Source organism: Hippocampus bargibanti, linkage group LG11 (assembly GCF_051943395.1).
Source record: "Hippocampus bargibanti isolate YZ-2025 linkage group LG11, ASM5194339v1, whole genome shotgun sequence".
NCBI lineage: Eukaryota > Metazoa > Chordata > Actinopteri > Syngnathiformes > Syngnathidae > Hippocampus > Hippocampus bargibanti.
Genome location: NC_142744.1, coordinates 21580001 through 21604515, shown reverse-complemented (window position 1 = coordinate 21604515; position 24515 = coordinate 21580001). Strand labels below are relative to the sequence as shown.

General features: G+C 43.2%; 1 protein-coding gene and 1 long non-coding RNA gene across 2 annotated transcripts in view; one reads left to right on the top strand and one right to left on the bottom strand.

Annotated features, from left to right (window-relative positions):
• Window positions 1-12425: 12425 nt before the first annotated feature.
• Window positions 12426-20433, bottom strand: gata6 (GATA binding protein 6). Its single transcript, XM_089008633.1, has 7 exons — window positions 20157-20433; window positions 18730-19682; window positions 17059-17231; window positions 15620-15745; window positions 15438-15525; window positions 13103-13194; window positions 12426-12969 (listed from the first exon to the last, which is right to left on the bottom strand). The coding sequence occupies exons 2-7, from the start codon at window positions 19613-19615 to the stop codon at window positions 12820-12822; spliced, it is 1515 nt and encodes a 504-aa protein (XP_088864759.1). The 5' UTR covers window positions 19616-19682; window positions 20157-20433; the 3' UTR covers window positions 12426-12819.
• The window catches only part of LOC148891931 (uncharacterized), a 29433-nt gene continuing 24524 nt past the window's right edge, over window positions 19607-24515 (top strand). The window contains exon 1 of the long non-coding RNA XR_016116469.1: window positions 19607-19735. This is a non-coding gene — a long non-coding RNA (uncharacterized LOC148891931). The remainder of the gene's footprint in view (window positions 19736-24515) is intronic.

Genomic DNA, 24515 nt, shown 5'->3' with positions numbered 1-24515 from the left:
AGGTTAGTGCTGTCTCTCTTCTCATTCTTGTGTGTCCAAAGCCTTTTCAATGAAGTTCATGGATGGGAACCTTCGCTCACTGCCAAACGCAATACATACTGCATGGATTCTGTCACATGATGATTCTGTTTTCATCAATGAAAAGCAACAAGTAGCGTGCAGCATACTTTGACTTTGTCTTTTCTTCTGACTCTGCATTTGGAGCACTTACGCAATCATTGCCAAAAAGGACAACAGAAACAATGGAGGGCGCCACAATTTGACATAAAAAAAAAAAAATATGTGTGCGGCATTTTTGAACCATGATATCTAAACCTAACAAATGATACACTTTTGAGCAACAAAGACTGTGAGGCAAACAAAAAGGAACCCCTGTGATCATTTTTGCTAGCCACGTAAACGCCTCTCTTGTAAGTACGGAAGAGGATTAGGGCCAACAAAAAAAAAATTGGGAATATTCTGACTTTATTCTCAGAATACTGATTAAATCGGAGATAAAAATCAGGATTATCTCTTTGCAGTCAGAATGTTGTATTTACAGAAGAGGATTAGGGCCAATAAAGAAAAAATAAAGATGGCAAGATTCTAACTTTTATCTGCAAAATCTGAATTTATTCTCAGAATTCTAACTTTAAAGGGAAATTCTGACTTTAATCTCAGAATTAATCTTGCCAATTTAATTTTTTTTCCTCATTGGCCCTAATACTCTTCTGTAGAATGTTGACATGTTAGAATGTTGTTGTGCAATGTTGTCCAATTTTAGAATTCTTATTTTAAAGCGAGAATTTTGACTTTAATCTCAAAATTCATCAGAATTATGAGAATACAGTAAAAATTGTGAGATAAAAGTGAGAATCTTGCCATTTTTTTTTTCACTGGCCCGAATTCAATTCTCATTTTACTCTTTTAAAAAATCTAATTTAAAAAAATCCCTGTCAAAGCTGCCGCAAAACTGATAAAGCTTCCCGCACCTACATGTACACTAATTATCGACACACAAACCATTCTGTATTCTGTAAGCGTCCAATATCCAGCTCTGGTCGAATCGCCGTGTGTGCGCCATTTTGTGCATTTTCTGGGTTGCTATCGTCAGAGTCCAGATTTTCTCCTTCATCAGTTTCTTCGCTTGCGAACGGCTCCAATTGGAAGGACTCCTTCAATCGATCGCAAACCACTTATGCTTTCCTCTTCAGAACTATTTGAATCATATTCATAACTGGATGAGTGATAAGAAAGGATCTTCTCTGAATCTGAACTCTCTGAATCCATTGTTTTAATTCTGGAGCAGGGAACTTTGTGAAGGAGGTTCCTGACAAAATGTCACGCACATTCTGAATCTCTCCAGTTTCGAGCTCATTTGTGGCAATTTTGGGCAACTTTAAAGGACAACCGAGGTCTCCGGACAAGTTGTGTCCCTAATTTGTAAAATGTCTTCAAATGACCTCTACTGAGCGTATTTTAATAAGATTCCACCACATATAGCAGGGGTCGGGAACCTTTTTGACGAAGAGAGCCATAAAAGTAAAATATTTAGAAATGTTCTTCAGCGAGAGCCACGCGCGCGCGCACACACACACACAGAGGCACGGGCGCGCACACACACACGGGCGCGCGCGCACACACACGCAAACACGCGCGGCCACTTTTCAACAAAATATCAGAATGGATTATTTAAACTAACTTTGTGACAGTACTCACCGTTAACATGAATGTTTTTCCGTTCCTCGTGATGAGTAAAAATCCAGGCAAACGATCGGAATAAAATTCAACTTGCCAGGTCCGGAGGCGGAGTTACTGCTAGCTAGCCTGCACACGGCTCATAAGCTTCCACACATGCTCTCTGCAATCTACTTCTCGCAGAAGTATGTTGATGCTAACGTTAACACGGGGCTGTCACTGACTGTTTCATCGATGGTGTTGTTTCATTGCAAATTCGAATCCGAACATTTTCTCTCCTCAAAGGCTAATGAATCCTCCGGTGAATTCAAGCTGAAATGCACTCGTGGGGCTCATTTAAAGGGGCGTTTACCTGTTTCGACTGACGGCCAGTGTCATCCAATCAAAATTGCGCTTTCCGCCAACTGCAGCCCCAACGGGAAATCAACGGCGAAAAAAACGAGAATATGTATATAGTTTTATCGGCAAGCCATATGCAATCATCAAAACAGCCATATATGGCTCGCGAGCCATAGGTTCCCGACCCCTGACATATAGCTATATTTTACATTTTAAAACTCGCGCTGAATATTCAGGAAGTCTTGTTTTTGAGTTGGTGACGAGCCCGTATGTGATGTCACTAAAGGACCTGACCGAAAAAAAGACACATTGTAGCAGTCCTTGGTCTGAAAACCTCGTGTTGCACCCAAAAGCCGCCAGAAGAGGGCGTCCAAGCTCCATATAAGGAATTTATCAACCTGTGGAAACAGAGGTGGCCACAGGAGGTGGCCATTTTGTGCCTCTTTTTGTGTGAGACATTTCCCCCAATGTTGCCTCAAAATGGCACGGAATAAATTCTTTAATCGATTGCAAACATGTATGCTTTCCTCTTCAGAACGACTTGAATCATATTCATAACTTGATGTTGGCTTAATTAAAGAAGGGGGAAAACAGGAAAGAAAGAAGAAAGCCATTGTTTTGATTCTCGAGCAATGTAAGACGTCTTGGCGTGACGTCACGAACTGGGGGCGGGTCTTTCTGAAAAGGCCCAATTCGCAGCTCAATTTTTTGCAGATTTTGGACACTTTATGTCATTTTTAATGGTGTTTTGCATTCGAATAAAAATATCATACTGCCTGTTTTGGGTATTTTAGATGCTATAAAACGTTTTTCTGTTAGGTTGTCCTGTAAGTGCAACATCTTCCTTTGTGGATGTTTTCACAATAGGCATCTGACTCAATGATCTTAATGCTAATTTAAGATTGACATATTCCTGCTCTTCATTCCATTAAAAAAAACTCCCCAGTAGGCCGTATCACACAGTAGAACAAAGCGCAGCACATGTCGAAGTGGCAGTAGTTGGTCACAACACCTTCTCCAAGCTGTTGTTAGCATTTTTAGGGTTTTTGAATTGGTTGCCAGCCAATCACAAGGCACAATGAGAAAAACAACCATCCGCACTCACACTCACAGCTGGGGACAAAATACCCTAAAACATGTTTTTCATGTTTGTGTTTGTGTACAGATGCTCCCCAGTTTACGAAAATCGAGTTACAACAAAACGGTACATACGAACGTTTTTGCGGGTACTGTATGTCGAAAAATGTGTGGACTGTAAATTACATTTTGTATTGCGCGCCTTTTTCTGTCCAAGCTCGCTTGCAACACACAGACACGTTGGAGGTTTCAAGGGCTGGATGTTTACCCGACGGACACCAAGGCTGACCAATCAGCTGACCAATGCTGAAGTGTTGCCAACAAATTCAGGCCCCGATCCACCGAGCTCACTTACGATTGGCTGCGTAGAGTATGTGGGTGGGGGGGAAATCCCTCTTCCCAGTTGATGCTCCAGGAGGACGCGATGCATAAGTAAGTACTTTCCCATTCAGTGTTTGAACCGACGTCACTTTTTTTGTTTTTTAACTGACATCAGTTTTATAGCACCTAAAATACCCAAAACACACAGTATGATATTTTATTCAAATGCAAAACACCCATAAAAATGACTTAAAGTGTCCAAAATCTGCAAAAAATTGAGCTGCGAATTGGGCATTTTCAGAAAGTCCCGCCCCCAGTTCGTGGCGTCACGCCAAGACGTATTGCATTGCTGGAGAATCCAAACAATGGCTTCAGATTCGGAGAATATGCTTTCTTGTTACACATCCAGTTATGAATATGATTCAAATAGTTCTGAGGAGGAAAGCATACATGTTTGCAATCGATTAAAGAATTGTATGTGCCATTTTGAGGCAAAGTTGGGGGAAAATCTCTCACCCAAAATGGCGACCTCTACTGGCCACCTCCGCTTCCACAGGCTGATAAATTCCTTGGATGCCCTCTTCTGGCGGCTTTTGGGTGCAACATGGTTCTCAGACCAAACATGTACAGCAAAATACATTGATGTGATGGAAGGACTGGTACAATGTGTCTTTTTTCGGTCAGGGGGCGGTCCTTTCATGACGTCACGTACGGACTCGTCACCAACTCAAAAACAATACTTCCTGAATATTCAGAGCGAGTCTTAAAACGTAAAATATCACTATATGCGGTGGAATCGTATTAAAATACGCCCAGTAGAATTTGAAGCCATTTTACAAATTATGGACACAACATGTCCGGAGACGTCGGTTGTCCTTTAAACAAACCATTCCATACAAAATATAGCACTGAAGCACTTACAACCAAATTTACCTTACGACCGACCGCTCAGAACGTATCTGGTTCCTAAGGTGGGGAGCGTCTGTACTTCGGCAATAAGGCTTCTTGTGGCGACTAACATTAATTTTTAATGGCTAACAGGATCACTAAGGAGAATTTGCCCACCGTGAGAATGTGGTGAACATATAATCCGCCTGAATGACAATTTTCTCCACTTGACCTTATTCAGACACCGGCACTAGGCAAGGAAGCCCCCTTTTTCTTCTCTGACCCTTAGTATCTTGTATCTTGTATCTTGAGGTATTATAGAGTGATCTGTGTTTTTGCTCTTCACACTCTTATTACAAGTTTAATACTGCTTTCGCTTTAGGCAACATGTCTACTTTCGAACATTAATTGAGGACTAAGCCAAGCGAGGCGCCATTTGTGTAACCGTGGCTCATGCGAGTGTCCCTGTCTTTATCTTTCCGCTTAACTTTCAGCCGTGAGTCACACCCACAACGGCGCCCTCTTAAATGCTCACATACAAGCAGTGTGCACACACACACACACACACACACACACACACGCACACACGCACACACACACACACACACACACACACACACACACACACACACACACACACACGCACACACACACACACACACACACACGCACACACACACACACACAACACACATACACATGCACTCCTACACAAACTTCCAGGCTTCTCCACTCCTTTTCTCTCAACCTTTTCCTTGAAAACACTCCCATTGTTTCGAAGCAGTGATGATGTCACCACGATCCAGTGCGTCACCATTACAAACACTCGACGGTGGTGATATGGCTCAAAGGTTTTCCTTACTGCCTGAGCTGTGTGGTTGTTATTTTGAACTTGGAAGCTTGGATCAAACTTCCTGTGATTAAGAAGGCTCTGTGACGCCGTTGGGAGAGGTGCCACAGTCCCCTTACTGATTTGTCCAAGCAAAAGCTAGCAAAGTGACTGAGGAAGATTACTCTGACGGATTTTGAAGGATAGGAAGCTAGAGTAGAATGAGCTTCAAATTTGATAAAGTGAAGGGGATAATGTGTAAATTGACCCAACTAAAAGGGTGGAGAAAACTCGTCGCGAACTAAATAATGCCACTTAAATTCACCATAATAAATGGGAATATTTTTGCAGCCAAAACGCATTCGTGGATAGTATTGAGAAATAGTTAGCAGTCAAGTCCAGCAAAATGGCGCCTACTGTATTAAGTTGGCAAATTAGTGAAGTCCAGTGATTGGTGATGCGTTGAATTGTTACTTACAGCGCTGACTGCACACTGATTGGGGTGAGCGGGACGCTTCGTGTGTAAGGATCACTTCACTTCAATGCACCAATGTGCATTGAAGTGGCTGATGAGTACCAGTGATCAGCTGGAAGGTTCATCAGTCGGATGCAACGCAATTGCAAGAGAACGTCAAGTTAGTGACACGTGTTGATCAAACACATTAATTTGGAATGCGTACATTAGTGGAAAGAATGACGAGGTACTGTTAGTTAGTAGGTGGATTGGTTTACATGTCGGTCTCACAGTACAGAGGTGCGGGATTAAATTTGGACTCTGGATTTGCTCTGTGGAGTTCGGATGTCCTTCCCGTGCCTATGTGGGTTTTCTCCTGGTGAGTGGTACAGTGAAATCGTTCAGTTTCTATTAGGTCGTTTTCTCTGGGTCATGGCTCTTCATGGTGTTAGACGATGGTTGTAAAATCAAAAAAGTGATGAACAAAAAGATTATTTTAATCTTGGGCAGCAAAGAAAGAGAAATTGCTCTTCCCAGGAGGAGGAGGATCGGGAGCGGGCCAAGAGGGGACAAAGCATTTGCTCTCCACCACAGATGCTATTTATACAGAGGGCGGGAATGGCATCATTTCAAAAGGAGCCTCTCGCTACAAGTTAAAGGACAACCGACACCTCCGGACAAGTTGTGTCCATATTTGTAAAATCACTTCAAATGACTTCTACTGAGAGTATTTCACAAAGATTCCACCCTATATAGCTATATTTTACGTTTTAAGACTTGCGCTGAATATTCAGGAAGTCTTGTTTTCGAGTTGATGAGGATTCCCACGTGATGTCATGTTTAGAACGCCCCTGACCGAGAAAGCGACACACAATGCCTTTTGCGGTACTTTGTTTGTGTCACGGTTTGCAAGGTGGTGATGGCGGTTGTGGATCCCAAAAAGCAGGCAGAAGGGAGCAGGAGGTTGTGTTTGACAAATTGTATTCACATAAAGTCAGCAGGAACTAAATCTAAAACATCAAAATCATCTGAACAGAAAAAATACAAAGTATCAAAAGAAAACCAAGAGTAAAAGTCCGCCAAGGTGAAACAAACACAAGCACAGCATACAATGCATACACAATGCATACAATTGCATACAATGACCCGACGCCGTGCACTGCGTCGTCACGTGATTGTGCGAGAAGGGTCGCACACACATCCACGACGATCCGTGCCGCGTCTTCGTCCACGTTAGGCTGAGTCCCGTTCCCTTCAGGCCGCCGCCCATCTTATGTTGGAGAGGCAACGGTTGCGGTCTCCGCCATTCAGTCTGCCATGTTCGGATTGGCGACCAACGGGTAGCGCTGTCAGCCCTGCCTGCAGCCTCACATGTGCTGGTTGCTCCAAACCGAACATGGCAGGCTGCCACTGATCGGGACGACCAGCCCCTGTGCAGGTGCAGGCGGGGCCGACAGCGCCACCCGTTGGTCGCCAACCAGATCATGACAGTATCCCCCCTTCAAGGGACAGTCTCCCAAAAGGTCCAACTCGCCAGGAAACAATGGTGGAGACCGCAACCGTTGCCTCTCCGGCATATGATGGGCGGCGGCCTGATGGGAACGGGACTCAGCCTGACGTGGACGAAGACGCGGCACGGATCGCCGTGGAGGTGTGTGCAACCCTTCTCGCACAATAACGTGACGACGCATGGCTCAACGTGGACGTGCAATGCCAAGGTGCAGAGTGGCACCCCGGACGGCCGTATGGGAACGGGTCTCGACCGGACGTGACTTGGATTTTATGGCTTGTCGAGTGACACAGTTCAAACTCGACGCGTTGTGGGCTAACGTGGACGTGAACTGCCCGGCAACGGGGGAACAAGACCAGTCCTTAGCAGCTGCGGGATCCAGCGGTGAGTGGGGTCTCGGACTGACGTGGATGCGGATGTTGCACGGCTCGTCGTGGATGCGACTCAATTCAAAGTGCACGACGACGCGTGGCTGGACGTGGGCGTGCACTGCCAGACACCGAGTATCACCCTGGACGGCCAGCTGGAAAGACGTCTCGGCCAAGCGTGAACAAAAAAATACAAAGTATCAAAAGAAAACCAAGAGTAAAAGTCCACCAAAGTGAAACAAACACAAGCACAGCATTCAATGCATACACAATTCATACAATTGCATACAATGACCGAACGCCGAATGGTCTTGCCGGGAGTCCTTTTGACTGCCACTGATTGGAACGACCAGCACCTGCGAGGCTGCAGGCAGGGCTGACAGCGCTACCCGTTGGTCGCCAATCCGAACGTGGCAGGCTGCCACTGATCGTTACGACCAGCACCTGTGCAGGTGCAGGCAGGGCTGACAGCGCCACCCGTTGGTCGCCAACCAGATCATGACAATTTGGTCTGAAAACTTCGTGTTGATGGCGAAATTAGAAGGAAAACATAAATAACGCGATGGTGAATTGTTGTTTGTTGCACCAAGACAACTATTTGATATTTGCTGACACAAATTCCCAGGAGACAAAAAAAGCCCATTTCCATAGGAGCTTGGGCACCATCTTCTGCATTTTCTGGGTGCTACATTGCTGTCATTGATGGTTCGAATTGATATGGGAGGACACCTTTAATTGATTGCAAACATTTATGCTTTCCTCTTCGGAACTATTTCAATCATATTCATAACTTGCTGAGTAACAAGAAAGCATCTTCTCCGAATCTGAAGCCATTGTTTTGATTCTCGAGCAAGGCAAGACGTCTTGGCGTGATGTGACGAACTGGGGGCGGGACTTTCTGAAAATCCACAATTCTCAGCTCAATTTGTTGCAGTTTCAGCGCACTTTAAGTCATTTTTATTGGTGTTTTGCGTTTGACTAAAAATATCAGCCATTTTTAGTCAAACGCAAAACACCAATAAAAATGACTTAAAGTGTGTTTTGGGTATTTTAGATGCTACGTTTTTCTGATGTGAGTTAGGAAACAAAAAAATGATGCCGGTTGTCCTTTAAAGGGTGAAACATGATATTAGACTGAAATAAGAATGGTTGAGTAACAGACTACAAATACGTAGTTATCAGGTAAACTACAAACACACACATATATACATATATCTCTCACACTCACACCTCGGGACAATTTGGAGTGGTCAATCTGCCTGCCATGCATGTTTTTGGAGTGTGGGAGGAAACCGGAGGCCCCGGAGAAAACCCACGCGGGTCCGGGGAGAACATGCAAACTCCACAGAGGGAGGCCGGACCGGGACGCGAACCGGCGACCTCTGCACTGTGAAGCCGGTGTGCTAACCACTCGACTACCGGGCCGCCTAAATCCTCCTCGTCTCACCCATGGTGGGTGAGACAAGGACCAATCGTATATATATATATATATATATATATATATATATATATATATATATATATATATATATATATATATATATATATATATATATATATATATATATATATATATATATATATATATATATATATATATATATATATAAAAATCCGCGTCTCACCCACCATGGGTGGTGTCTGTCCCCCATTTTAGCTCGGGTCCTCTACCAGAGGCCAGGAAGCTTGAGAGTTCTGCGCAGTATCCGTGCTGTTCCCAGCACTGCGCTTTTCTGGACTGAGATATTCGATGTTGTTCCCGGGATCTGTTGCAACCACTCGTCGAGTTTGGGGGTCACTGCCCCGAGTGCTCCGACCACCACAGGCACGACTGTCACCTTTACATTCCAGGCTCTCTCCAGCTCCTCTCTGAGCCCTTGGTATTTCTCGATTTTCTCATGTTCCTTCTTTCTGATGTTTCCATCACTGGGGACCGCTACATCCACGAAAACGGCTTTCTTTTCCCCTTTATCTATGACCACGATATCTGGTTGGTTGGCCATTACCATCTTGTCAGTCTGTCTCTGGAAGTCCCACAGGATCTTTGCTCGGTCATTCTCCACCACCTTGGGAGGTGTTTCCCATTTTGACTTTGGGGTTTCCAGTCCATACTCCGCACAGATGTTTCGGTAGACAATGCCAGCCACCTGGTTATGGCGCTCCATGTAGGCTTTCCCTGCCAGCATCTTACACCCTGCAGTTATGTGTTGGATTGTCTCAGGTGCCTCTTTGCACAACCTACACCTTGGGTCTTGCCTGGTGTGGTATATCCCTGCCTCTATGGCTCTGGTGTTCAGGGCCTGCTCTTGAGCAGCCAGGATGAGTGCCTCTGTGCTGTTCTTTAGGCCAGCCCTCTCTAGCCACTGATAGGACTTCTTGAGATCAGCCACTTCAGTTATGGTTCTGTGGTACATCCCGTGTAGGGGCTTTTCCTCCCATGATTGTTCCTCTTCCAGCACCTCATCCTCTGTTCCCCTTTGTCTAAGACATTCTCTGAGTACATCATCCGTTGGAGCCTTCTCTTTGATGTATTCATTGAGCTTGGATGTTGCTCTCACACTCAGTCCCCGGCCTCCTTCCTTACGGCTTTGTACAGTCTCAGGGTGCTGGACTTGGGATGGAACCCTCCGTGCATGGTGAGGAGTTTTCGGGTCTTAACATCCGTGGTCTGAATCTCTTCTTTTGGCCACCTTAGTATTCCTGCGGGGTATCTGATCACTGGCAGGGCATAGCTGTTTAATAATAGCTGTGTATATATGTATATATATATATATATATATATATATATATATATATATATATATATATAATATATATATATATATATATATATATATATATATATATATATATATATATATAGTGTCACAACTTCAACTAAACTTAAACAAATACAAATGAGAAGAGAATAAGAAACATTCGATGTTTAAGAATGTGCCTATATGAAATAGTGCTATCAGTTTCATTTTTTTAGCAGTGGACTGCTAAAAAAAGCTAAAGATATCATTTCAGTCCAATGTCGGGCTCATGTTGAAAAACCAGGCGTTAATTTCAACAAGTGAATGCAGTTAACCAGTAATTAGTTGAGTCAATTGGAGGTAATTGCAATGAAACTGCACATACTCCATGGACACAAATAAATTACAGCTTTGTTGCGACAAGTAGTCGTCAATCCATTCATTAAAGCAGCGCTTGCCACCTTATTGCTCTGAAGTGGTCGCCACGGTGTTTGGAAGAGTTGATTGCCAATCCACACCCAACCCACAAGTCTGTTGAGGAAGCCAAAGGGCTGAGTCAGAGATGGCATCTCTTCCGGGAGGACGAGGAGGAGGATTGCAATCCGGAAGGGGCTGTATGGCCGTGTCGGTGAAGACCCTTCGCGTTGTTGTAGTCACATTGTGGATCTGTTTGCATGAAAATAATGTGATACTTTTCAATGTGATACTTTTCAACAAATGGTCTCAACAAAAAAAATACATAAACATCAACTCACTTTCTTCTTAAAAGAAAAGAAATGCTACACACCATTCTAATGATGCAAGAAATAATAATGCAAAATAAATAAACCCAAATCAGTGGAAGACAGATTTATTTTGGGACAAATGCAGCAAATGCAACGTACCCGGGAAATGGCGATGTTCTACTACAGCTCTAAATGCATGTGCGGAGTTTTCTTAAGCGCTCGTGTGTCAGCTGGTGCTTATCGCGCCTCAAAGTTTGGATCACAAAGCCAGGGGTTGGGGGGGAAACCTGGACTGGTCAGCAGCAAATCACAAAGGCAAATACACCACAAGGTGATTAAAAGATTGAAACTATGGATCATGGGTGCTGATGTAAGATTCTGATGACCGATTAGTTGCCCGATTTATTCAAAAATATGTACAATGATTCACTTTTTTTATGAGTAGACGAGGGGTGGGTGGGTTGGTATCTGGATACTTACAGTAAAAAAAGCTATTGAACATGTTACTGTTTCTCAACACTTTATACTTTCATACAGTATTTGTTTACATTTCCAACATCAACAAAAATGGGTAAAAAAAAACTAACAATTTTAGGGGGTGTTTAACGTCATTATCTTTGTCTTTTGTATGGCAACCTTCTTGTAACCGGCCACATTTGTGTTACGGAGGGCCGTCATGACTATGAACCCAAATAAATGGAGGATCGCTTCATATTCCATTCATCCATTCTCAACTAAATCCACAAATTGATGAATAAAGCGAGGATTAAGACTTTTTTTGCAAGAAACATCCAGTCATTGTACACGATTTGTCTTCTTCGGCCATGTTAATTCAGCGGCTGAGCATTTGCTATGGACACATAGCTTCCATGTTGCAACAAATGCAACAAATTAGGGAATAACTTCTTTTAAAACTTGAAGTAAAAATAATGACTGTTATTGTATTTTACATGAAACAATTTTAGGTTCGGACTTTAGCAAGCATCATGGAATTTCACAAGTTTCATTTGCTTTCGCGGGCCGAATAAAATGATGTGGCCGGCCAGATTTGGTCCCCGGCCTTTGAGTTTGACACCTGTGTGCTAAACCATAATTACTTACCAGGCCCACACCCCAAAAATAACGTCAAACTCCAAGATGTGGCTGAGATGAAAATGGGAAGACATGTGAGGGAGGAGGGGCTCATAAATAAATGTCTTAAATAGTGAAAATGATATGCAAATTGGTGCTGATTCAACAGTATTTGGTACATGTGTGTGTGTGTGTGTGTGTTTTTTTTTAAATACGGTTAGCCTCACTTTTCACCTTTCCGAGCATGAGTGCGTTTGCTTTTAATGGTGTCAAGAGTACCTTAAGGCGTCATTATTTGCATTGCTTTGAGAACACAATCACACAAGATCAACTCGACGACATCCATCGACGAAACCCTGTTTGAACCAAAGACAGTCAGTCAGCGCTCTGGGGTGGAAAAAAGAAGACATTGGAAAGGTTGGAGCCTCTACTCTATATCCATCACTTTATTACAATCATCTTCTCAACAATGGGAGATTTATAAATATTCTTTTCTCTTGATTCGTAAGGCGCAGTGATTCCAGTTGTGAAAAAGAAGGGTAAAAGTATCCAAATGCTTGGAGACGAAATCCATTCTGTACACTGCGGGGGAGGGGCTCTTTTTAGGAAATATCAGACTCATGGGGCTTCTTGTGGACGGACGGGCACATTGGTCCATGAAAAAATCCGACAGAACGCCATCCCGCTCCCAAAACTGTCAATCCGGACTCCAAAATCCAGATATTCGACTCTTGCCGGGAATGTTCCAGGGGCGGTCCTTCTTTGTTAGCTGTGCTACACGAGCCAAGAACGAAATGGCACTTCCTAGGAGATTCCTCTCTCTCAGGCCAATGCCATGGGGCACCAGGGCTCGCCCCTCACCGAGCCCACGTCGCTGCTCGGTGCCAGGCCCACGGTGTCATACAGACCATCCGAGCTGGGGTACTTGAGCACGGAGCCATCCCCCGAGGTGGGCAGTGCCGACGAGCTGACCTGCGGCAGTCAGTTCATCATGAAACAACAATGCACAGCTACTTGAAAGGATTCCTAATGTGATTTGTGTTGCCTGGGTGATCTCATATAGAAATCAACGTGAAACTGAAATCATTTTTTTTTTATTACGTACCACTTGCGGAGAAGGAGAGCTGTTTTTCGAGCAGTCTTCTGAATTGGATGAAGAGGTGGACGTGGGTGTCATGGCGACAGAGTTGCTACTTCCTACGAACCCAAACATGACAACAATATATTACTTATGTGTGTGCACATGTGCTTTCTTTAAATGATGTCAAATACACTCACTGGCTACTTACGCACAATAGTTCAATGCAACATGGAAGCTATGTGTCCCTAGCAAATGCTAAGCTAACGTCACTGCTCCATTACTTTTGAAGGGACTCTCTCCTGCTAACATAGCTCCCTAATCTATCCATATACAGCATGTATAGGCTGTACTAAAATTCATGGGATGCATCCTTGCTCGAGGACCCTTCGCACGCTGGGTCCTTCGAGAGCTCTTCCTCATGTAGCCTCAGCGGACCACATTAGCTTCTTGCCCATCAGGGCATGCCTAGCAAATCTCACTTCGGTGTCATTGTAAGATGGCAGCAACGTATTGAGCTCGTAGAAGAGACGTTGAAGAGAAGGAGAAAAGAGGGAGAAGAGTGGAGTACACTACAAAAATGTGCTCTGAAGCAGCCTTCGCTCACAGCTTGTCTCCATGCGAACAAAAGCTGGGTTTGAAGGTAAGAGTTGAAGGGCGAGTAAATTTGGTGTGAGGTCAAGGTGCAGTGGAAGTCGCATCATGTGGCCTTCAAATTTGGTGTTTCCAGGACGCATCCCACAAATATCCAAATTATTACTGTGTTGATGGCAAAGTAATCCCTGCCAACATAGCCGCCACTTTAGTGCACATTTTAGCCTGATCTAGTCTACTGTGAAGTCAGTTTATCTCTGATGACGAGTGGGAACATGTGAGAAGTGTCTGACAATGGCGCTGTTTAGTGTCGAAATTCCTTTGACGATGAAAAGTATTGACAAATGTGCGCTTGCAGTAGAATTGAAACTATTTTTGTTGTCTATTAAATCAAAGTTCCACTATTTATTTATTTATTTATTTATTTATTTATTTATTTATTTATTTGAATAATGTTGTGACATTAGCTGTGCAGTCCGATTGGTAACATGAAAAATGAAAAATTCAAGTGACAAAGTCACAGTTTTTTTCTGCATTACTGTTGTCAGCTTGAAATGCGTAAAGGACAACAAAAAAATGGCTTTGTGCATGAGGCGGGTAATTCCGAAGTGGAGTAGCCGCTGTCCTAAATTATTTAACACATTTGTATGAGAGAACAAGGGGTTTTAAGATTCCCGGGATCCACCAACAGTGCACTGCTTGTTTCCTTTGTAGTTGCACATGTGATGCGATAGACTTATTGAGATCGGTGATTCCGAAAATTTGATCCAGGGCACATTTTTAAGATCGAAATTTCGCAATATAACAATAAAAAGGACAATAAACTAGTCATTTCGTTTCCAAATGTTGTAACATTCCAATAATTTTTTTCTGCAAGAACAGAGCCTCCATGAATTAGGAAAAACCAAACTGCAGGTATACAAGAACAAAATTGTAATCATGTGCGGGTCACAACACAGTCAAATGAAGTTAAGATATTGTGATGAATCACTTGATTACAAGAATGAAGGCACACGAATTGTAAAGACCAAAGGCTTTTTTTTGTTTGGAATGAAACTGAATAGCCCAACAATTAAACAATTCTGAAAAAAAAAATCAGAATACAGCCCATCTGTTGTGTAAATGTGAATGGGGATGAGAAAAGTTGTAATTTTCCCAGAAAAAAAAAAACAATTAATACGAATCAAAAGTCAAATTTTATGCACTATTAACATAAAATAAATTAAAAAAAACACACATCCGCACAATTTGTGTTTTGGGATCATTTCATTTGGAACGACTAAAAATGTTAACTATTGACATTCAGGGAAACATTGTTTGTTACCACAACAAAGCTGAGTTTTTATGTACATCTTCAAATAAATTGAGGACCCATACAATGCAATGGTTGTGAAAAAAAAACTTGTCTTTATTGTAAAATGCAGAAAATGAAATGTTCACAACAGTTAAGCTTCAAACTTTTCGATATTTACGTGTCTCGCCTTGAAATGAAATGAAAAGTTCACCCGTTTTATTTAGATTTTTGAAGATAGAAAAGCATTCCTGCGATGGGGGGAGGGTCAATATTTTACAAGGATGAAGCCCGATTGAGTTTGAATATTTAGTGAATAAAGGCAGGGAAGATAGACCATTTGATGAGCGACGTTGCAATTCAAAAGCGATGGGAAAATTCACGAACTTATTTTGTTCCAATTTCGATCTCAAAGGGTCATTATGGCGTTGGCGTAGGCCTAATATGGAAACAAATGACAACAAAAATCTCACTTACCTGAACCACCCTTTGTTTTATTCTGTGTTTTGGGTTTTCTTTTTCTCGTCTGGATGCCTTCTTTCTTCATTGCCAGCGGCCGAGGTACCTGCGGGCACGTACGCGTACACGCGCGGTTAGAGTAACGTGTTAACGAGCGCGACGTGAATAGCGAGCGTGGAGGCGTCTGGCTGGGAACTGACCCCGTGTAATTTTGTGTAGAGACCACAGGCGTTGCACACGGGCTCCCCTTCAGCGTTCCTGCGCCACAGCGTCGTGGTGCTCGTCTGACAGTTGGCACACGACAAGCCGATCCTGCGCGACGTCGACTGTAGCGAGGAGAAGGGACGAGGGGATTAATTCAAATCGGGGCCTTTTTAACACTGATTGAACTTCTGCAAGTCATGAGCTTTGACAGTGCACGACCCCTACCCCGCGGATCCCTAATAACCACGCGTGACAGACGCAAGTAATTTCCTGAAAATAATCAATGCTCCATTGAATCCAAACGTGACTTTGCTCGATCGTAATGGCACCAAGTTGGCAAAAAAAGACGTCTAATCGTACTTCTTGAATTAGATTGATGTTTTTGTTTCATCGCTGTTGAAAATGATACGTGCAACGCATACATGACAAATTTCTGACGATGACAAGGATGAAAAATTGGAATTTGCAAAAGGAAGCACATCACGGCCCCTCAAAAAATCGATGTTCCACTTTACATTTGTTGCTCTTTTAAGATTCCCGGGATCCAAAAGCGCACTGCTTGTTTCCTTTCTAGTTGCACATGTGATGCGATAGACTTATTGAGATCGATGATTCCGAGAATTTGAGCCAGGGCACATTTTTAAGATCAAAATTTCGCACTGCATATTGGATCGGGTGATTGAGATTTTTCCTTTTTTTTTTTTTTGGTGCTTTCTGCCACTATACATTGTTGGCATTTATAGACGGACAAATGTGCATTATTAAGTGTGAATTAATAAATGTCTCACCGATTCAGGTAAATGTAATTATTCCCCACGGTAAAAAAAAATAGCTCTTACGGCGCACACAAAAAAACACTTCAGAATCGCTGCTTTGGGTAATGTATTTAGATTAATATCAAACAGACATTTTGTGCTAATTTTATGCTAGGTTCGATTAGGAGTTTGGCTGGGAAATATTACCCAAAAAGCATTTGCTCTGTGCTTCCAGTTAAACAAACACATTTAGGGAGAACCTTTACTCACATTAGTGGTTACTTTTGCTTACATTAGTGGTTACTTTTGGTTACTTGTAGGATCAAAATACGACAATGTTTTTGTTTAAATATATGCAGGGCGCGTCTCGGTGCGTTCAAGTCCAGAACGTCATTCCATTCTTTCTCATTCTGAATTCTCCACAAATAAATTATTGTTTTTTTTTTAACCTAGGGATTGCAATGGACGATGAAAAATTATACATGTAATTTATTTTACACCATTTTTGATTATTCAGGACTTTTGTTATTTACATCGTAGTGTTATAATATGACGAAGGGGTCTCAGCGTGAGATTGTTCAATGTCCTCTCCCGAAAGGGGGCGGCGGGGACGTGGTGGGAGACTTTTGCGGGTTTGTCCGAAGATGTGGACAGGGAGGGGTGTCAAAGCGAGAACTTACGGTACGCTTGTGCGGCTTGATGAGTGGCCTGCTGAGGCCATTCAGCTTGCTGTAGAGGCCACAGGCGTTGCACAGGAAGTGGCCGGTGCCGTCGCGCCTCCACAACGGCGTGGAGATGGAGCCGCAGTTTACACACTCCCTGCTCTCACACATGTCGTCCAGCAGATCCGAAACTGGGGTGTACACACACACACACACACACACACACACACACACACACACACACACACACACACACACACACACACACACACACGAACACGCGTTTTAATTAAATAAAGGCATGACATAGTAAGGAACAATTGTTTTGACGCACAAAAGTAAAAACAGTTGAGAAACGCGCACGATGGTCGAACTCATGTCAAAGTACATGTATTTGAGGTTTCAGTTTATATTTAGCTCAACGTCGAAACAAGATGTACTCATTTGATTCATGAGCAACAGTCATTTAACATTTACACGCCGCGGATATACTATCATGTCTATTCATATGTGTGTGTGTGTGTGTGTGTGTGTGTGTGTGTGTGTGTGTGTGTGTGTGTGTGTGTGTGTGTGTGTGTGTGTGTGTGTGTGTGTGTGTGTGTGTGTGTGTATTCAGAATAATTGTATGACGGTTTGCATTTTTATGTAAGTCTCCCTTTCGTGATAGGCGAAGAGAGTTTCCACTACCCAAGATTGGCACAATTTTGAAGGTTTATGAAAATGCAGTAATAAGTGCCAAATTCTTAATTTGGAACATATTTTCGATTCCGTTGCATGATTTTGTTTTTCTTTTGCAGTAAAGTCATCATTTAGTTTAAAAGAAAAGGCTTAAGGATGACAGCTTGTTCACGTTGATTTATATGATGGTTTAAGTCATCTTACAAAACACATCATAGATTTGAAAACGCAGAGATTTAAAACGTTTTTAGGCAACCTTAACGAAAAATTGTGGAGGATTAATGAAAATACATTTCTCAAGAAGCGTCCTGTCCGTTATATCATTCACAAATAATTCATTTTTTTAATTGCTGTTTTAAGGTCGCCCTTAACGAAATGTTAAATTCAAGACAAGCGGGGATCTCGAGCAGTAGTTTGATGAAAGAAGAAATTGTCTTTTACGCACGCAAAAGGACAAATCGGAATGCTATAACAATATTATTTATGTACACATTTATTTTTGCTTAAGCTGGATCAAACAAACCTGTTCCACGAGTGATGGAAAATTGGTCAGATCCAGGTTTGTCGCAAACAAGTTGGTGTTTCGCGCACTGAAGATGGAAAACAAAAAAGGTGGCCATTTTTTTTATTATAATCTTAAACATTTCGCTTACAAATGACCACATGTAGGGCAAATCGGACAGGAAATTAACGCTGTGGACCAAGCGGTTATTTGTCCCCTTTTCGCCTGCTCGTGTTATTATTGTTTTTGTCCACAAAAGGACAAATGGGTGACATGCAGGTATTTTTTCGGTCTTGCTGTAACCTGGCATTTTTAGAGCAAACTTATTATGAAGCCAGCAAAATGTACAAATTATGGATTGCCTTTTTCGCACATCATATGTTCAATATGTTGAATGATATCCATTTCGCTTAATAAGGTACTGATTCATTTCACGAGCGAAGGTTTGTTTGCAATTAATGCGGTACTTGACAATTGGAATGAGTGATGGCGACGCTTGCCAAGTTTACCTCCACTGGGGCCTCTTATCAAAGGTGGAGCCCTGCTCTGCAATGTATGGAGCACGCCGTTGTCGAAGGGCCCGCTGGACCAGGGCGACGGCAGCTGAGGCAGTTGCGGTAGAGGCGGGGTGACGTAGGGCGAGTAGGACGGAGGGTAGGCCCCGCCGAGCGGTCGCGGGAGCCCGTACTGCTCCACCCGGTTGGCTGCGTTCAGTGTGTTGCCGTAGCCGACGTCGCGGTTGGAGCCGTTGCTCGCGGGCGGGCTGGGTGGGTAGTGAAAGCGGCCCGACGCGGCGTGCGGGCTGCCGGCGCCGTAGGACGGACTCTCCGGGGCCGGTTGCGACCACACCGAGTGGCCAGAGACGGCGTGGGCGTGGCCGGGCTGCGCCGAGCTGCCACCTTGCAGGTACGAAAGGCTCGGGATCATTGAGCCCACCCGCGAGCTGGTCACGTACACGGGGGAGTTGGGGTTGGAGTGCATGTAAGCGCCCCCCGAGGACGATTCGTATCCAGCCTGGCTCTGGGCCGCGGCGAGAGCCAGGCTCTGGTACATGTCCGACGGATCCACCAGCAGGCCCGCCGCGGCGGCCTTGTGCGAGCCGCCAGACAGGACCAGCTTGCCCCCCTGGTCCAGATCCGTGAAGAGGGGAACGTCTTCGCCGCCGGAGCTCTGCAGGTTGCCGTGGGTTCCAAAGTGGGCGTACGGGTGGAGTGTTCTGGCGCCCTGCAACAATTCCAGGTCCCCCTGGGGAGTCCTCAACTCGTCCGGGCTGTGGGCGCCGCCGCCACTTCGCCGAATGTCACCGGGCTGCAGGTAGCTCGGCTCGGCCGGTGACCCTGGGCTACTGGATGCCTCTCGCTTGACCATGGACCATCCACTCTCGCCCAGGTCCATCCAGGAGCACTTCCCATACACCCTTGGGGGTTAAAAAGGAGGAAAAGAAGCCAGCGACTCGTTGGACCTGAGAAAGCCAGGCAAACGCAATTCGTCAGACACGTCGCTTCACGTGCATGGGTCAGGCCAAGTCTTGTGGATTTTTCCGTTCGTTTCTTGCATATTTGTTTTACTCCGCATAACCAATATGTTCTTTCAAACTAAATAACTCCGTTACGACAAAACATCCTAATATGAGAAATAAACGCGATTGGGGAGAGGACATCCACTGCCAAATCCGAAATTAAAACGTTTCCACGCCGGCCCGTAGTTTTCGGTTCACGTTAAACGGTTGAACGGTTTAAAAAAACCGCAAGCACTTCATATGACTACCTCTCGTAGTCACACGCGCTCAGTAAATCGGCTGTCATTTCTTTTGAAAAGAAGAAAGCGCATAACACGGAACACCGCGTTTGTCCAGCAGAAACGTTTGCAAAGAAGCAGATAAGACAACGATAACTTTTTTCTTTTAGGCATGGGGGGTGGGGGTGATGCCACGTACCTGCTCAGTGGTGTGCCATAGATATCGCGCGCACGCGCACACTCATGCGCAGTTTTTCGAAGAAGATCGAGCGTCGCGTTGCTTGCCTTTCTGCTCGCTGAGCAGCACCAATGCAGCTTCCACTCTGCGAGCTGCGACGTGCTTCGATAGTGGGCGTGGTTTGACGCCTTGCAGGGAGTGCCCACGGCTCAGGGGGCGTGACTGCCTCCTCAACGTCATCCAATCACACGTGCTCGACGCAAGGTCACTTTATTCGCATTTTTTGGCCCATTTCCATTCCTCTGAAAATAAAATTTCGTTTTACTTGGCAATGTTCAAACTGAACATTAAAGTACTTTGTCTTTGCATATTTTTTCAATGTTCTTCAATGTGTGTGTGTGTGTGCGTTGGCGTGAGTCCCCGCGTCTGTCTGCCTGCCTGCATGTCTGTCTGCCTGCATGTCTGTCTGTCTGTCTGTCTGTCTGTCTGTCTGTCTGTCTGTCTGTCTGTCTGTCTGTCTGTGGGGTAAGTAAAACGATAACAATCCAAACTCCTTTTGGAGGCCAAAAGAAATGTGACGTTTTGTTTCTCCATACTTAAATTTGACAACTCTCGTGAGATAATTTGCATTTGAAAACGACCGTATTGCCTTTTTACAACGATTTTTAGAATTTTACATCATTTCACACGTTTGAATGTATTTTCAACATTTTTTGAATGCATTTTCAACATGTTCCATATCTAACATGAATTTGGTTCATTTTACAACCCTTCGTTTTGTATTTGTAATGAAATTGTTTTTTTTTTCATAATTTGCAATGGTGATGTTGTGTATTTATTACAATGAAAAAAATTGTAGGCACAGTATAAAAAACAAAAAAAAGTGAAAAACTAAGCTCTTCCATATTTAGAAGCGCTGCATTCAACACTGTAAAACCCAACAAGTTGAAAGTACTCAAAATTTTTATGGCAACTGATTACGTCAAAATTTTTGATGAAAACATGTTCTTGCTTAAGCAAGAACATGTTTTCATTGTCATTAAACTCTAGGCATAATTTGCGGGTATTTTGAAAGAACCCTGAAATGACCAAATGAGCAAACGTTTTAAAATGCTGCTTGTCGAATATGATCTCGATGGCCCATCATCCCCTGAAAGAAAGAAAGGATTATTTCAATGAATCCGACCATTGCACACAGTACGAATGCAGACATAGCGTATTCCCTGCAAATGCTTCTCACTTGATTAATGAAAACAGTTGAATGCAAAATAAATAAATAAATAAATAAATAAATAAATAAATAAATAAATAAATAAATAAATAAACACATGAAAACCCCACATAATCAGCCACACCGGTCACATCGATTTAAAAATTTGTTTTGAAATGAGTACATATCCGCTCGTCAAGGTGCTGACTCTTGTGTTTTTGTTGTTGATTGCATGCCGGTTATCAATAAATCCCCTCGAGCTAATTCGTTTATTTAACGGGTGAGAGGTTGTTTAACGCATGCGCACAAACACCAATCAACATCCAGATGATCAAAAGGTCGCGCACACGCACGCACAAAGGTGTCAAACTGAATTTCGCCGCTCGCCAAAATGTGTGTGTTGTTTATTCTCCCCGGTAATCGTGTTAACGCTCTCACACGTGATGCCCCCCAAAAGTACTCGGAACAACACGACAGCCCCACTCAGACGCCAAGCAAAGTCACGCCAGTGCCTGAACTGCCACACCAAGATGTGTTCAAGTAGACGTGATGAGAATCATCCAAAAGAGGCCGAGTGCATGCAATCCACGAACATCATCCCTTCAGACTTCGATTGGCAGCTAAATTGGCCGTAAGAGAAGATAAGGACTGACTGGAGGCGGGGGCTATGCTCACACGAAATAGACGTATAAATAGACACTCAAACATCTGCGACGATCATCAAAAGAGTCTGCTTTTATTTCGAATATTATTAGCTGCCGAGAAAAATCTCGACTGATCCGAGATAGAAAGGGAACAACATGTGGTATTTTTTTGTGAAATAAACTAAGCGACATCACAACAAAAAAATGTAAATATATAAACATTCTCAGAAACGTTGCATTTTGGAGAGCAAATGGTGCAAAATGCCCATAGTCGACTTTCGAGTCTAGTGTTTGTTCGATGACGTCACACTCGACCTGGTATCATGTTGACCCAACATGCACGGATCTTTATTTATACACAGACGCGCGCCACGTTCAGAACAGCAGCAGACTTGATGAATGAGGTGGTGGTGTTTTTTTCCAAGCTGCCGTGTGACACGTGGTGCCCGTGACGAGGGGCGACCCTGGGGCGCCCCTGCATGTCTCCAGAACAAACCAAACACAGCACTCATATCATGAAAATTAGACATAAATGTGTGTATATTCATAGATGATTTTGCATAGATATAATGACGTGTCCACCCATGCACTGCGGGCTCAGAAATGCATATAGCTTCACCTGAGGGATGATTTTTCTTTTAAAAAGAAGCAACCATCATTGCTTGCAACCCATTTTCATCATATTTTATTATATTATTTAATGACTAATTTTTAAGTTATTTAAGTAATTAAGTTAATTATAAATGTACATGTTTGAGATTCATAAACACAAGGCACGCAGTTTTCATCAAAATACAGCCACAAAAAAGGACAAAAATTAAGGATACAGTGGTAGTGATGTGAACGTGTGCGCACCCGTGCGCGCCCTTAAACACTCATTAATCTTTATAATGCGGAGATTACGAATATATAATCTCACACCGAGGAGGAGACAAAATACTCGGCAGCATCCAGAACAATGAGATAAAAGAGCGATAATCAAAACAATCATCCGTTTTCAAGATCACACACACAAACACACACACAAACACACACACACACACACACACACACACACACACACACACACACACACACACACACACACACACACACACGCACGCACGCACGCACACACACACACACACACACACACACACACACACACACACACACACACACACACACACACACACACACACACACACACACACACACACACACACACACACACACACAGGGATAGTGATGATCATGCCAATGCACTTTCATGAGATGGTCCTACAATTAGCAGAAAAAAGATGAACGGAGAAAAATAAATTAATTAATACACAATTCTGATCAAACTGGAACAAATCTTAGAGTTTGGAGTGTAGATACACACATTGAGTTGATGAAAATCACTGCATAAGGCGGGTTGAAAAATGCCTTCCCTATTTCCAGCATATACGTTAAAATTGAACAAAAACTAGAGTCATATTTAAATACAATTTGCTGGTATGGTGAAAATTGTTATTGTATCATTATTTATGTATTATTTTTGCAGATTTTAAACTTTTTTGGCTTATAATTCAAGTAAAAGTTTGATTTTAAAGACACGAGAGATGTGTTGATTAAAAAATATCCACCAAATTCAAAGGGGGAAAACAATTGCCTATTAATTTCGATTATAATTTGTATGCATACATTAATCGTGCATGCTTTAAGTTCAGTCATCAGAGGGACAACCCATATTAGAGGCTATGGAGAGAAAGTCAGAGAGGCCAGAACATGGTTTGGACATGTCCAGAGGAGAGCGAGTGACTATAACGGTAGTAGGATGCTGAGCCTTGAACTGCCAGGCAGGCGACAGAGAGGAACACCTAAGAGGTGGTTTATGGATGTTGTCAAAGAGGACATGAAGGTAGCTGGTGTGAGAGAAGAGGATGCACAAAACTGGGTTAGATGGAGGACACTGATTCGCTGTGGTGACCGCTGAAGGGGAAAGCCGAAAGAAAAGAAGAATAAGTGTGCATGCTTCAGTGCAGGGGTTTCAATTTTCTCACAGGCCATGCTGGAGTGACATTCTTCTTCAGAGGGCCATTTGACGATGAAACTCAATAAATGTTTCATCATCAAATGTTACTTGGACATAACAAATGGATGGATGACCATTCAACTAATTAATGTTTGCTCAATGTGTGTTCAAGTGAATGTAAACAAGGAAACATTTCTTGCAAGATGTCAATGCACATGAAAATTTGATATTTCAGTCCAGATTTTAGAAAATATCATCTCAGTTGAGACAATGATTTGCCTTTGTGGGCCACAAAAAAAAAAACATGGCCGGATAGATCTGCCTTGACACCTGTGCTACAAAATCAGAACAATATAATTTTTATTTCTTCTATAGTGAGTGAATACATAATAAATAAATGAACAAACACACACACACACACACACACACACACACACACACACACACACACACACACACACACACACACACACACACACACACACACACACACACACACACACACACATACGCATGCACGCACACACGCA